Below are 16,512 nucleotides of genomic sequence, written 5' to 3'. Positions count from 1 at the left end.
GCCTCCAACAGGTCATGGGGGTAGGGGTGGCCAAGCCAAATTTGAGTGAGTGGCTTTGCAACACCATGAGCGAGAGGCTTTGCGACATGAGGGATGGGGTCACGACACCACTCCAATTTGCGTCAACTGTCAGAAGTTGTGGTGAGTGCTGAAAATTGCAGTTTCCACACCAAAAATCACAACCTGCAATTTTCTTACAGCCTTATAAATGAAAATCTGGCTCAGAGCGTGTAACAAAAAGCAAAGCAGAGAGCATAGTGTTGTCGGACAGATACTAAAATCATACTCATGCAGCGTTTAAGTACATGTAGTTGGGTCACTATTTTTTACTCCTAATCCTTTCATGCCGGTTGCTGAGTTCTAGATCGCCTTTTCACTGTCTGAGGTCACCACAACACAGCCCAAGGGACATTACAGTCTCCCTGAGATTAAATGACAGTGAAAAACTACTTATGAAAAAGAAGAGCTGTGCACAGCAAATGCAGGTGAGTGGAGAGACACACATTAAGTACCACTTCATGCCCCTATTAAGTCACTGGGAGTTTTGCCACCAATTTCTTTCACGGCAGGGTCAGTCTCTAAGTCTGGACATAAAATGAAGAGACTTCAACCCAGCATCCATAGAGGGTGGACAGCACTGATAACTTCCACAAAAGTATGGTTTTTATTTACATGAGGACCAAATAGCAACAGAAGTCAGTTTTTGACACCAAAAAAAAAAAAAAGAGGAGGAAGAAAGCAGTGGTGCAAGTAGAATTTATTTCTTACTGGTACGCTGTGCATAGGCGACTCGTGGGAGGGACACAAAGGAGGGGGCACCAGCAAAGGGGGAAACATGACCCCACACGTGACTCCTCCCTGCCCTGCCCCACCCCGCCCCCAGCTCTGTCCTCCCACTGTGCCGGATACTGACTTCTGAAAGGCAGGGTTCTCCAGAATCGCAGCGGCAAAGGGAGCAGAACGTGGGGCCGTGGGGCAGCTCCTGTGGCGCAGTGGTACTGCCCCCAGCCCTTCCACGCAGCTACGTCTCCTGTCTGGGGTCTGTACAGCGCGCCCGAGGACAGGGCTGGGGGTGGTACAGCCACGCCAGAGGAGCTGCTGGCAGGGGGCCACCCAGCGGCGCCAAGTTCTGCTCCTTTCACCGCTGCAGTTCCCAAGAGAGCCCTGACCAGCAGGGCTCTCCAAGAAACTGCAATGGCGAAAGGAGCAGGGAACCAGTGGCAAAAGGAGCAGAATGTGAGGCCGCCGGGTGGCCCCATACCAGCAGCTCCTCTGGCGCAGCAGCTGCTGTATCACCCCCAGTCCTGTCCGCCTGCAGGGCTCTACAGACCCCAGACAGGAGACGCAGCTGCGTGGACGGGCTGGGGGCGGTATAGCCACGCCAGGGGAGCTACTGGCCACATTCTACTCCTGTGTCTTTCCGGTACGGCGTATCGGCCATAAATATCTTAATGGTGTACCGGACCGCCCTACTTGCACCACTGGAAAAAAGGCAATTTGAAGCACTAGTGGTCTGAGGCCACAATAGCAATGCACTTTAATGGTGCTATTAATGGGAAACCATTAACAGCCATCACTGGTATTTCTCACAGTACTGTAGTTAGAGTCAGAAAGACTAGTGCGTACAGTTTGGGAGTGTTTGCAGAAACTTAAGTCTTCCATTCATTTTAATCTCATTTTGCCACTGGCCTTCATCCCCTAGTCATGCACAATCAAAAAGGAATAAAAGGAGAATGGGCAGTGAGACTTATTCCACTTAGTGCTGCAGACAGGTGCACCAGGTGCTCACATTTCTGCATCCTCCCTACTAGCTGGTTTCCTAGTGCTTTCATAGTATTAAGATAAAGTAGTGATGCAGCACCTTAGTACAAGGGGGACCTGCTGATAGTGAGCTTGGATACAGGGAAGGCCCATTAGAGGTGAAGGTTTTTTTGTTTTGTTTTTTTAAAACAACACTCCATAAGGTTTTTAGACCCTGAAATGCACAAATTACAATTCTAGTTATACTGAACCTCTGGATCCTACTGCCAGATTTGCCACGGACTTGACGCATAGCATCAGGTGAGTCACTTACCCTCTCTATGCCTCATTGACAATGGGGCTAAGATCCGCACTGACCTCTGATACTTATGCACGAAAAGCGCTAGTCACAAAATGTGCTAAATATTAGTAACAACCACAGAGAGGGGTATAGGCTAGTGGAACAAGCATTATATTGGAAGACAAGAGATCTCATCGCAACTCTAATGCTGACTCTCCATATGACCTTGGGAAAGTGTCTTGAACCTATGTCTCAGTTTACATCTGAGAAACAGAAAATACTCCCTCTTTTTCTTTTTTGGCTTTGCAGCACTACTAGAAATCTTTTAGATTATCTGAAAAATGAAAACCGTATGAAAGTGGTGTCATTATTAATCACTTTGCAATCAATGTAAACAAACAAAAAAGATATCTTTAATGACACATGGATTTTCATATGAAAGTTAAATAAGCCAACAAAAGGGAAAAAAAAGTTTCAGGCTTCCTGAAATCCTTCAAAACGAAATACAGCAATAGTTGCTACTGCTTTTTCTCAACTATACAGTTTAGTCCTCTCAATAAAAAACTAATGCTTTTTTGTTTGTAACACAGTGCTGCAAACTGCAAACACACTGAGCACTGAATAGATGTTAACATTTTGAAAAGAACAAGCAACTCCTTTTTTATACAAACATTTTGTCAGAACATAAGATCTGTTGTATCTTGGCTACACCATATATAGAGAGCATTTACTGCAGACATAACACTGTCTTACACATGACATATATGTAACTCACTCTTTGTTCAAGGGTCCATCTATTTTAAGCATCTTAAAACCTGCTTGTTTTTCACAGTAGAAATCTTTATTAAAGACTCAGTTTTTGATGGCAGGCTATTGTAAATAGCTTCAAATGTTTTTAATGAGTTTTCTGGATATGGCAAATCATGAATAATAGTTTAAGAGTTATTTACAAGCCAGTCTGGAGGACTAAATTCATCTTAAAGTTCACAGTTGCTTCAGTTGGATAAAGTTTATGCTCAGATGAGAAACAGAACATTAGTGCTCACATTTTGACTTTCACATTCCCGTCCTTTTAATCCTCAAATGGACTAACTCAGATCAAGCCACACTGACAAATTAGAGTGGCACCATTTGCACCACTATTGCTTAGGATCTGTTAGTATTGCTATTATAAAACTTTATTTTAGGGGTTTGTAACTGGGCTGTAAAAAAAGCACTCCAAGTGGAAACTTGACATAGAAAGTCTCTGCCCTAGAGAAAGTTTTCTTGCCAGTTTGGAAAAGTAAAAATATATTTGTAAGTTGCTAACAATTTTATAAAAAAGTAAATATCCTATTATTACTAAGGATATATTTGGCCAGTAGCACCAGAGGTCTCAGTCAAGAAGAAGACAGCTTGCATAGTGCCCATTGTTCCGGACACTGTACAAATAAAGGAAGGAATTAAAGAGTCTGATGCTCAAATCCTATTGAAATTCAATGTGAATTAGGATCCTAAATACCTTAGGTTCCTTTGAAAATCCTAGCCACAGAGCCTGCAATGTAAATAAACAAGACCAACAGCATATATCCAGAATGTTACTGACAGGGAAACTCTTATTTTGGATTTTGATTTCCCAAGCCATTCCTCCCTCTGTCCAGGTGCTCAGACAACCTGCTTCCACAACCTGCCCTGCTTCCACCCTGATCACCTCACAGATGTTTGCATTTCACATTAAGCTTTCTTGTCCTGTTTTATTACCACCATTCTTTGTTGGATTTTAATGCCTGCTGTCTCACTCTTCGCTGAATTTGCATCTCTGGGGCATTTCAAGCCCTAAACAACACCAAAACCCTGACCTCCTTGGACACTGTCAGTTCAGTTAGTGCTTCCACAGCCAGCAGGGAGATTTCAAAACTGCTTCAAGTCTCTGAGAGAGTGTTCTCTCGCCACTGCTGCTCCAATGTGTGCCTCAAGCAGGGGCCTCTGAGCCATGCCCTGGGGAAGAAAGCCAGTGGGCTCCTGCTTGCATGTTCAGAGAGACAAAAGGGGAGGCCTCAGGAAGCTCAGTGCCCCAGATCCGGTTTGAGCATTGTGCCTAAGCATGTGCCTAATTTTAAATATGAACAGCTGAACTGAAGTCAAATGGGACAAATTCTAGTATTGCCAACCCCCCGCAATTCAGAAGTTATGAGTCCAGCCCCTAAAAGTTATGAGATTGGTTTAAATATTCTGAGATCTTTAAAGTAATACTTTTTTTTAGCCTTTTTATAGCTTCTCTGTAACTATGAGCGCTAGAAATGTAATTGCCATTTTAAAAAAAAAAAGTGAGATTCTCAGGTAATCATCTGACTCTAGAAATTGGGGCTTTAAGAAAAACACCAAATAGCTCATAATATAATGTGAGAGGTGACAGAACTGTTTAAGCATCTGACTAACTTTAAGCACATGAATAAAATACCTTAGTGAATCAGGACTCCAGTGTTTAGAGGAGATGAGGAGTCCAGCAGGCCTGATCACCTTGCTAATGCGCCTGTGCTGACTAAATCTGCACCTACTGCCAGGAAGAATGGGCCTCGTGAATTTGTATTTATAAAATGAATACTCAAAATAGATGACATCATCCCTAGTGGAACTTCTTTGTATTCAGTTAGATTTGTAACATGCCTTTTCCCCACCTATATTAATCTAAGGATTATGAGTAATAAAGATAAAAAAACTTGTTGACAATAGATTTCAGAGTAGCAGCCATGTTAGTCTGTATCCGCAAAAAGAAAAGGAGGACTTGTGGCACCTTAGAGACTAACAAATTTGTTAGTCTCTAAGGTGCCACAAGTACTCCTTTTCTTTTTGTTGACAATAGAGTTACACCAAGAATGAATTTGGCCCACCTTATTTTGAATGGCAGTTTATAAATGCAACTGTGCTAGTTTGAGATATGTTCTGAAAACATCATTATCTCTGTTACAATGCTCAAGATTACCCAGGTGAAAGAATGTTTTGTGTTTATTTTAGAACAGATATTTTATGTTAATACAATATTTTAAATTTCTAATATGTTGCCACTATGCTCCATTTACATTTTGCATTCCTCCATTCGGACACTGAAAGTCAATAAAGTCACTATCACTTTTGTTTATAGTCAACTTTCAAATGCTTTAGTACTGTAGTGTTTGGGTTTCAGATGCTACTGGGAATGTTTGACAAAGTAAATGCTTTCATTGGAACTTTTTTTAACTGTAGAAACATTTCTATTGTGTTAGATTCTATACAAGTTTCCTTTCACAAAACTTCAAAGTTGGGGGGGGGGGGCTTTTAAATGGAGTGTATCTCTTTAATATAGTTTAACTACTCTTAGTATTTCAAATGGAAAATGTGACTTAAGTATTGAGGTTTAAAAAGCAGCTACAACGTATGCAGCCAATTTTCTAAACATGAATCTCATAAGCGTTTTTTTTTGGTTTGTGTTTTTTTTCTTTTCTTTGCTATGAGAATGTATGGCTTTCAAGAGGCAGTCAGCTAGCTGCAATAGACCATAATGGCCCAGAGGTTTTCAATTTGCAGACTGAAAGTGGTTTATGTTAAGTAGTAACAGCTCCAATAGGTATTAAAAAATAGAAAAAAAAAGACTCGGGGTTTTCAAAAGTGCCTAAATATGGATTTTCTTGGTCAGTCATAACAGTGCTGAGGAAATAAATAGCCATTCCAAAATAAGTGTTTAACTAGATAGGTTTTATGTGGTTTTTGAAGGATCTAAAAATATATTACACAGCTCAGTACTGTATTTACAGACAAGACTAATCTCTCAGTCAATACTAACAGACTTCAGGTGCTAGATTCTGATAGCTGCTACACAAGGTGAGCCAAGGTTGTACAGTAAAGGCTGATGCTCCATCTGCAGCTCATACTCTTTTCATCTTACCCTAACAACAGTGCAAGACCACAGCATAGGCATGTACTTTTGAGTCAATGGTTTGGGTCTTTTTCAAGAGGGCTACTCTTCCTTTGTGTAAATGGATTTATGCTACAAACTGCCAAATCAGTTCACAAAGAAAAAAATTATCAGCCCAGACTTTAATTCAAGTGGTGAACATGAACCGTTGATAAAGAGTCTGATAAGTCCTTTGTCTGCTCAAACACAACTCTTAACTCTGCTGACATCCCACAAAATCATGCTAAGGTCTCACTCAGCAGGGCCGGCAGTCTCTTCTGAGCTGGCAGTTGTCCTCATGCCTCAAGCACTCCCAGGATTCTCTGGAGCAAAAGGTGCAAAATGCATTCAGAGCGGCCTGTCTGTCTGCACAATAATTGAATACAGCAGCTGGGCCGGTCTGCCAAACGTGCAGAGACCATGCAATGGAGCTGGCAGGAATCAGCAAAGATCAGGGGTTGCCCGTTGTAGAAGAGCCCTAGTTAATAAGTCAACAGCAGTGAAGCAGGAGGAAATATTATTAGTATTATGATGTTGTTTATGGTAGCGTCCAAGGTGAGCTAGTTGCTTGTTTCCAGGCATGCAAAAGGGGTCGGTCCCTGCCCCCAATCTCCTTTCAGTCCAAGGAAAAGTAATGAATGGGCTCAAAGGGAGCCAGACGACTGGAGATCAGGAAGAATACTGAGCTAAATAAATCTTACCTCAACTTCCAAACTCACTTGTTGCTAATGTACATGTCAATCCAAGCAATCCCAGTCCCCCCTAAACCCCAGCCCGCTCAAGGGAGACTCGACGTGGGGCTTCGGTGCCAAACGTTTGGGAAGAGCCCATCGCCGCTTTGCAAACATCCCGAGTCAGGGTGAGAGCTGCAGGGACTCGGGGTGCGGGGCGGGCTGCTGCTGCACCCCGGCTGGAAGCGGTTTCCATCATATCCCGGGTTTACAGTGGGGTGCAATAGCTCTCAGCGCCCCCAGTGTACACATGGTTCCAGCGCCCCTGCTCGTGGTTTTATTTTAATAAGGACCCTCCCTCTCTCCCAGGCCGGAGCAAGCCTCTGGGCGTCCGTCCCAGCGACTGCCGGGCTCGGTGAGGTTCTTCGCCCAGGAGCCGCTGCGGTTTCTGTTGAGCTCGGTCCCGGGTTCGCAGCTGGGCGCTCCCTGAACCCGAACCGGTCCCCGCCCAGGCGGCGAGTGCCAAGGCCACGACCAAGTCCGCTCCCGGGCGCCCAAAGCCGTAACCTCCCTCCCGCGGCGCCGCCAGCACAGGCGCCCTCGGGCTCCCCTGCAGGCGCCCCGCTTCCCGCCGGCCGGAGCGGAGCCTGCAGGGAAACTTCTCCCGGGACAACTCCCCGCCCGCCGGCGCGGGGCCGGGGCCGGCTCCGACTCACCCTCCGGCAGCTCCATCGGCTCCAGCGCTGCCTGCAGCCCTCGGACGCTCCCCGGCGCGGCTGCAGCTCGGGCAGGGCGGCGCGTCAGGGCCGAGCCCTCACAAAGGAGGCTGCTTGGCGAGGGGGGTGGGTTTCCTCCCCCTCCCACCCGGCCGCCGCATCGCGCCCGCCAAGGCTGCGAGCGGGACAAGGGAGCCTCCCGCAGCCACGGAGGGAGGGAGGGAGAGAGGGAGGGAGTGGCGGACCCTGCAGTCCCTGGGGCCAGGTGCAGCTTCCCCGCTGGAGGGGGAGGGGCTGCACCAGTGACTTCGGGATGGGGGGCGGGGTGGCCTTCCACTCTCTGATACCCCAGACTCCCCCATCCCGCTCAAGTCAATAGCAGCTCTGCCCCACCCCTTCAGTGGAGCAAGGGCAAGGGGTAAAAACTGGATCCTGCCACATCCTGTTCCGTGTGGGACCGACCCCCCGCCCCTCCACTGTCTGGACAGAGAAGGTGGAGGGGGTACACCCAAAAAATCCTGTCCCTCTCACAACCCAGTGCAGCAGAGCTGTCCAGGCTGGCATCTGCCACAGGCACAGCCACCCCTTCGGCCCAGCTTCCCCCAAAGGCCAGCAGAGCCCTTCCTACTGCATCTTAAAATCTGATGTGCCCTAGTGCAGCAGACACTGCAGCCTCCAAAGCCATGCACATGCTCCAGACACCTTCAGCTGCCCAGCTTAGTTGTTGTGCAAGCAGATCAGAACATACACACTGGAGTAAGAGACAGCAGGCACCTAACTTAGGGTAGAAACCCCCCCTGGAGTTTAGTACAAGATACCCCATGGAGGCCAGGAACCCCAGTAGATTCTAGGGCCTACTTTAAAGGAGGCATGATATTTACACACAAAATTTTAAAAGACAATTTCCAAAAGCGCCACTGTGCATACCAAAGTTGTTTAGTGCACTATTCTGGGCATCTCAAAACCTAGACATGTAAGACACACATCTACAGGGCTGACAAAAACTAAAATGCAGCTTGGTTACATGGCAAGTTCTCAAGGACAAAAACCATGGACTTAAAATTTTGATCCATGCAAGGTCATTACTCCTTGTTCCCCACCTGATTATACAGTCTACCTCCACTTCAGTCCCTTGGTTTGTTCTGTAACAGAAACGTGCTGTTGGATAGGTGTCATGTGTTGGTAGAGTAGATGGATGTTTTAATTAATGGGATTAGAAAGACTGATGTTTGGTGTGATGAGATGTGTTTGTGTAAAGTATATGTAGACCTTGTAAATTTGTATTTTAACTGTACCATGTGGCAACTAACTTTTTTTGTAAAAAGGAACAGTGTATGTTTGCAAAAAGAAAAGGAGTACTTGTGGCACCTTAGACACGAAAGCTTATGCTCAAATAAATTGGTTAGTCTCTAAGGTGCCACAAGTACTCCTTTTCTTTTTGCGAACACAGACTAACACGGCTGCTACTCTGAAACCTGAGTGTATGTTTGCTTTACAGTACAATGCTTTAGTATATAATATTCCCTTAGATGGGAAGTGGGATTTTGCAATAATTTAATCTGTTATTTTGACTTTTCCATATATTGTGTCTCCCTTAAAAATTTTATTGAGGTAATGTTGAAATAAGGAACGGTACTGAGTTCAAGCATAGAAGTTTCTGGTTGTCAGGGGATAAGGTACAGATTATCAAGGGGTGCAAAATTCGATTTAGGAGCTGGTGGAGCAAGGATCACATAATAATCTGCAATCTCCCCGACTGGGGGAAAAGTTTAACCAGTCAGAGTACAGACATCGAGATATGGGGTAAGTTATCCACACAACAGCTATGTTCAGTATGCTGGGTATAGTGAGTGAATACGGGGGTGGGGATGGGTCTACCCTCATTTGGTGGGGTTTAATGTTCAGCGGGTTTACGGTTCCAGTTCATACGATCCGATGGGGAAGGCCTCTCAGTCTCTTTCCCACAGTGTGTGCACAATGTCGTACCGGCTCACTCCTGGTACTGTCGGTGGCCGGTGATGTGCTCGATATAGATGTCCCTGGACCATCGGATGGTGTCCAAGACCATGAGGCGCCGCATGAGCCGTGCGTAGCGTCTACCGATCCTGCATTTCCGCAGCATTCTACTTCATAACAGCCTCCTTGGGCAAAGAAGGCCGAAAAGGCCTCTTTGTAACAGGAAGCCAGCTAAGGGAGTCCCCTTGTATCCAAATGTGGCCATGCTGCTATCAGCTACTTCTTCTAAGTCTTGTAAGACCTCACTCCCAGATAAGAATACTTTAAGATTTCCCCATCTCCCCCTTTGTGGGGTCTCCTCATTTATTAAATATCATACAGCAAATCAAACTTCTTCACCCCTTAAGTCCAGCTCTTGTTCCCCAGAATTCAGCCCTGCAACCCTCTTTCCTTGGGTCTGCACTGCTAACTCACTTAGGCTTTCCCTTCTTAAGTCAGGAGTCCCACAGGCCTGTTTCTGGGGTCTGTACTGCTAATTAAGGCCAGCTGCAGCCTCACTCCAATTCTCCAAGCTGGTCCCTTTCAACTCTGTCCCCCCTGAGGGCATTAAGAGATCAGTAGGCAGGCTGGCAAACAGTCATACTCCTCCTCTCCCTAGGCAAGCACTAACCAGGCTTCTTTCAAGCCATCTGCTCACTCTCTCCACCTTCGGTTCCCTGAAGGCTTCTCTTTTATCACTAGTCCTGGGACTCATTTAGCTACATGAGCTACCTATCATGTGACTGCAATAACTTCCCCATCTGGGGAGGAGATCTGAGCAAGGCACAGGTGGAATTGGACCCATTACCTCTTAAAGGGCCAGTCATCCTGTGACCCACATCGGTGCCACTTCTGGCTTGGGCACAGTCCCAACGATCAAACTCAACTTTCATCATACACCAGTGAAGAGCACTAACCATTCGGGGCCTGATTTTGCCATTTTTACTCACTAGGTCTATTGATCCTTTTTACACACAAACACACTCTCAGGGTCAGACTCCCATTACAGGGTGCAAAAAACCTCTTTGCTTTATTACTATGTATAAAAAAAATGATGTATTATGCATCAAAGCTGAGAATTTTCAAGAGCACCTATGGGAGTTAAGGGTTCAGTTCCCATTGAAATTCAATGAGACTCAGGGACCTTCTTCTCTTAAGCTCCTTTGAAAATCCCACCTTCAAGTATTGTCCTGCACATGTGTTTTCCTAACATGCATTTAACATATAAATAACTATGCAAGAGAATAAGGCATTTAATTCTATAGAAGACAGCCATAGCATCCTGCAATGCTGCCATATAGGACAACGAGGCAAATTAGGTTTTAAGCTTATTTCTGTTTTATAGCACTCCTTAACAGTTATCATTAAGTGGCTACCACATATAATGACTGTTCAGAAGCAGAAACAAAGAAATAAGTGAAAATAGATACAACCGGTTTTTTTGAGGAAAGTACTCAGCTTCCTTGTAGTCTTAAGTGGGGTCAATGCTATTTTAAAGTACTTGGTATCTCAACAAAAATGCATTTATAAGGAGCCCATCATACTAATACTTGGCTGCCATAAAAGCCAACATTCCTTTTAAAGGATAACTATTTCTTCTCAGTTTTGCTCCTTTCCAACATTGTATCTTCCATTGGTTTGGAGAAATAAGACTGTGCAATGTGGTGTTACCATTAATGCAAAAAGTGCACACAGGCAAGGATTCCTTTGTGCTAATTCCAATTTCATGTGTCAAGCAAGGAGTTACATTGCCAGGCAGCCACCTCCGGAAATACTCAGATTTTCATTCTGGGATTTCTCAGACTTAGGGCCCTGGTTAGTTGCAACTCACATAGTGGGTCTCTGTCGAATCTGAACATAAGAACAGCCATCCTGGGTCAGACCTAAGGTCCATCTAGCCCAGTATCCTGTCTTCTGACAGTGGACAATGCCAGGTGCCCCAGAGAGAATGAACAGAACAGGTAATCATCAAGTGATCCATTCCCTGTCACTCATTCCCAGCTTCTGGCAAACAGAGGCTAGGGACACCATCCCTGCCCATCCTGGCTAAAAGCCATTGATGGACCTATCCTCCATGAATTTATCTAGTTCTTTCTTGAACCCTGTTAGTGTTTTGGCCTTCACGACATGCTCTGGCAAAGAGTTCCACAGGTTGACTGTGCATTGTGTGGAAAAAAAAAAAACTACCTTTTGTTTGTTTTAAACCTGCCTATTAATTTAATTTGGTGACCCCTAGTTCTTGTGTTATGAGAAGGAGTAAGTAACACTTCCTTATTTGGTCTAATCAAAGAGCAACTCTATGGAGACAGTTTACAATCTAAGAGTCTGTCTATACTTGACATGCTGCAGTGACACCGCTGTAGCATTTGAAGTATAGACACTGCCTATGCCAACAGGAGAACCTCTCCCATCAGCGTAGATAATTCACCTCCAAGAGGCAGCAGCTAGGTCAACAGGAATTCTTCCATCCACCTAACACGGTCTACATGGGGACTTAGGTCAGCTTAACTACATCATTCAGAGGTGTGGATTTTTAAACACCCCTGAGCAACATAGCTGGGTCATCTTATGTGTAGGCCAGGCCTAAACAACTATTCAGGTGTAGCCATTATTACTGGCCAACCAGTACTATAATCAAATGCCAATAAGTGTCTCTCTAGAAATAGGCTATTTTCAAATCAAGATAACTGAAGTAGGTTTAGGAAGTATTTGCACTAGATAAACAGTAAGGAGAAGAAAAGGAAATAAAGTGTGGGGTTTTTTTACACTGTTAGGGAACTTAAAGAATTGCAAATATTTTTAGAAGTATGTTGGACAAAATCCACGATGATGCTTTCTAAGGCATGATTAAGAAAGCAAAACCCAACCTTTTATCAATACACAGATTGCAGAATTGTCTATTAATTTACTTTAGCGAGAGTGCTTCCTTCTCAGCTATGGCTGCATCTCCTACCCATCAGCCAGTCTCCTGCAGTTTTTCACAAAGGAAGTCATAGTAGGAACAAGTCCAGAGAGTCATCATTTTTTTCCACTTCTCCAGCACGGTGTGGCTTGCTCTCACCATGGCTACAGACCCAAAGTTGTAATATTGACTATAACAGAAACTGACCTGCAGTCTCACAGGATGAGTTTCCACACTGAAAATGCAGTTTGCATAGCAAATGAGGGCAACAGTTTTAATTAAAGTTTATTTTCAAATATACATTACAGTTTGTACATGGTACAAAAGTACTGCATACCTTATGAGCTTTGGAGCACTGCTCTGCACAAAGCGAACGTGTCATTTATCATGAGACTTTTCCTATAATTCCGAAGCCCCCCAGATGACTATCACACATACACAAGAGTAGGAGAGAAGGGTCAATAAATGCAATGTAAGCAGTTCCCAAAATTCACACAATTATTCATTCATTCTTCTCCCGCTACCCATAAAAATTGCCTGTCATAATTCATTAAAAATCTTTCAGCAGAAGAGAATTTTCCACATGATTTAGTTCTCCCCAGTGTTACGCGTTGCAGTTAAGTAAAGATTGCCACTGAATGTCCAGGAAAGATAAATCTAAGAGAGGAAAAATAACCTCTTATACATTTTATGAGACATTAGAGACCAAAAAGCTAAGATTTGCAAATACAGTTTTGCCTGACGCGCCTTTCATATAAGAGATGCATGTTTTATTCTTTTCTGGATGATGTAATACTCAGGGTGACTTGCATGTGCTTTTGCCATCATAGGACATTCTACTGAATATACAAAGTTCCTTTGTGCACTGCTTCCTTATTTATAATTCTCAGGATTAGAGCAGAGCAATTTTTTTAAGCACTTCTCATTTGAAGATGAATACAGATTAATGTAACATGTCTTTTGACCATTTATGCAATTTAGTTTGATGTATTTTGGATTGAGCTCTTTCAACTGCGGGAAAAGAAACAGTGCTTTATTTCTCAGTCACAAAGAAATTAAATCAGTGACCATGACAACAAGAGAAATATAACTGTGCCAACACTGAGCCTGGTAGTTTTACTTGGATTCACAAAGAAAAGTGAAATAAAACTGATGTATCATAAGTGGCTTTATATAGGCTCATAACAACTCAAGCAAAAGCAGGTTAATGCCACATCAGTCAGCTACAGTTATCAAAACAGCTGGTAACCCAAAGAAAAGACAAAGCTGGAATAAAACAGTGAAGGAGAGACAGAAACACACACTAAGATACTGTGACTAAAAAAAGAAAGAAGGCCTGATTCTCCACTCATTACACCAGTTTTTCCTACAGCTATTCTGGTGTAAAGTTCATGTAATATAGCAGAGCAGGCCCAATATCTGGAGAATGACATTTTAACCTCACTCCACAAAGAATTTGAATTTAAACTATATACTAGGCACTGTAAATTGAACCAGTGTTAATTCCCCATGATATTAAGGCAGTTCACATCCAGGACCTTATAATTGTGGCAGGATTCTTTGAACATTAACTTAATATGATTTTTCATATTAGTTTGCTTTAATTATTTTTAACATAATAGCATAGAATCATAGGACAGGAAGGGACCTCGAGAGGTCATCTAGTCCAGTCCCCTGCACTCATGGCAAGGACTAAGTATTATCTAGATCATTCCTGAGGGGTGTTTGTCTAACCTGCTCTTAATCTCCAGTAATGGAGATTCCACCACCTCCTTAGGCAATTTATTCCAGTGCTTAACCACATCAGTTTAGTTATCTGATCTCTGTAGAAGCAATTGAAACATATGTGACTTTTACACATAACTCAAAAAATTATGTATACATTATAACCCAAATCCTCTTCCCAGAGCCCAGCACCCATAACTGAGGATCTGCACAGCAAGGAATGCCCCCCTTACCAGAGTCCACAGAGTGGCAACAGAGCCACTCTTCAGTGAGTATATTCTAGGCTGGAGTGGGTAGCATTGCCCTAGAGCAGAGGTGGGCAAACTATGGCCCGCGGGACCGTCCTGCCCGGCCCTTGAGCTCCTGGCAGGGGAGGCTAGCCCCTGGCCCCTCCCCCGCTGGCAGCGGGGCTGCGAGCTCCTGCCACTCTGAGCGGCATGGTAAGGGGGTAGCGGCGGGGGGGGGGTTGGGTAGGGGGTCCCGGGGACAGGGGGCAGTTGAATGGGCAGAGGTTCTGAGGCGGTTGGAGAACGGTTGGGGGGGGTTGGATAGGGCGTGGGAGTCCCGGAGGGCCTGTCAGGGGGCAGGGGTGGGAGTCCCGGGGGACCTGTCAAGGGGCAAGCAGTGGGGGGGGGTTGGATGGGTCAGAGGTTCTGAGGGGAGCAGTCAGGGGGTGGGAAGTGGGAGGGGACGGATAGGGGGCAGGGGCCAGACTGTTTGGGGGTCACAGCCTTCCCTACCCTGCCCTCCATACAGTTTCACACCCCGATGTGGCCCTCTGCCCACCCCTTCCCTAGACCCTCTACCCCATGGGGCAGTGGGGAGGAAAGGAGGGAGAACAACTGAAGGATGTGTGCAATGGCAGGGCCACTTGTCTTGTCCCCATCCTTTTCCCTCCCAACACTTAATTCTCGGGGCGGGGTGGGGGGGGGATTGCTGTCAGCGTGGAGGGTCATGCACCCTAGAGTGACCTCCTAATATCTCGCATAGATGAACTTCACTAGTTCTGGGACCATCCACTGTTGTTCACCCCTCAATCTCTTTGATTTTAGCTCAGGCTTATAAGTGTTTTAATGGGCATCGATATCTACAGAAATCAATGCACCCTCTTCCTTTCTTAACTAATGTAAGTATAATATATATGGACTAGTTATAACCAGATTACCAAAAGTAAACTCTTTAGAAGAGCTAATGCAGTAATGTTGCTATATCCTTTGTCTGTGGATTGGACTCCATTTGTTAAAGGTTTTGCATAATTATATATATTATACACACACAGTATTTAAGATAGTCTTAATTTGTTTTAAATGATGCATGTTACTTAGCAAGATCAAGTGTGTAATTAAAACTTAGCACTATTTTTTTTTAAAAGAACGTTTCCAAGTAGCATTGGTTATAGTGAGCCCTTTGACACCAACTTGTACGTCTGAACTGACAAGTCTTATATGTAACAAATAGATTTAGGGTAAAATTTTCAGAAGCACTTGAGTGATTTTGAAGCCTAAATCTCATTTTCAAAAATGACAAGGACATAGGTGTCTAAGTCCCATTCACTTTCAACGAATGGCAGGTTCTTAAGTCCCCAAGTCTTTTGAAAATTGGACTTGGGCATTTCGGAACATTTTACCCAAAGGCTACAAATCCCTAAGTAGCCTGTAACCTGTCTTCCTGAGAGCCTGTCACCTACTGTCATTATGATCAGTGCAAGTGCTTGAGCTAGAATCCTCAGTATAAAAGAAAGGGAGCTCCTGGCAGCACAGTTGCCACAAGAGCCTTCAGCTTGGGAATTCATTCCCACCTGGGACTGAAATAACCGTATTTTGATGACTTTCAAGGCATGTTACAAGGCCTATTTACTCAGGCTTTTCAGGAGGGAGAAATACAATAGGGTCTATCTTTTACATGGAGAGGGAAGAATTGTTAAGATTGATTTTTTGCTGTCCTGGTTATTGCTGGTGTGGGTGCAAAGTAATTTGTTTGCATTTTAAGTTTTTGTAAAGGTGCTTTGGTGTCTTTTTTCCTGTGTTATTGTGAATCTAAACAAATCAATATACGGCAGTGTCAGTATGAAGTACTAGTTAGCCCCACAAACTAGTCTGAGGCCCAAACCTTTCTGTGCAAGCTTCTTTACTGTGAGCATAAATACATACATATATACACACACACACATGCATGCAGGAACGGTCAGCACACATTCATGGGCTCCATTACTAAAAACAGCCAAACTACAGACATATCTCCTTTAAAAATAGGTTCTCCTCTAACTCTTCTCAGGGCTACTAAAAAGTTCACAAACAACAAAATTCCCAAGTTATTTGCAAAAGGTTCAAACAAGCTCTCTTGTCTGTCCTCCCACCTGGAGTTACCAAAGTCTCCCTAAATTGAAAACTCTTCTTTATCACCAGACTTCCTCCTGTAACCCCCAAAAGGGCATTTGTAACTTAGGGAAGGTCCTAAGCCCCTCACAGCTGGAATCAGCTCTCTAGTTTTGTCCTGTGCCTAATTAGGCACAACAGGAACCATGTGCAGTAGTGTTGCTTAAGAGAACCGAG

The 16,512-nt window shown here is 44.4% G+C and overlaps 1 protein-coding gene across 2 annotated transcripts in view; it reads right to left on the bottom strand.

Moving 5' to 3' along the window:
- FGD3 (FYVE, RhoGEF and PH domain containing 3) overlaps positions 1-7,542 on the bottom strand; it is a 190,304-nt gene extending 182,762 nt beyond the window's left edge. For both annotated transcript variants that reach the window (XM_073351571.1, XM_073351572.1), the window contains exon 1: positions 7,339-7,542. In XM_073351571.1, coding sequence (XP_073207672.1) covers positions 7,339-7,354 — 16 coding nt within the window. In that variant the 5' untranslated portion in view covers positions 7,355-7,542. The remainder of the gene's footprint in view (positions 1-7,338) is intronic.
- Between the last annotated feature and the right edge of the window lie 8,970 nt (positions 7,543-16,512).

Source organism: Lepidochelys kempii, chromosome 7 (assembly GCF_965140285.1).
Source record: "Lepidochelys kempii isolate rLepKem1 chromosome 7, rLepKem1.hap1, whole genome shotgun sequence".
Lineage (NCBI taxonomy): Eukaryota > Metazoa > Chordata > Testudines > Cheloniidae > Lepidochelys > Lepidochelys kempii.
The sequence above is the reverse complement of the archived record's forward strand: the minus strand, read 5'-3'. Positions and strand labels throughout refer to the sequence as shown.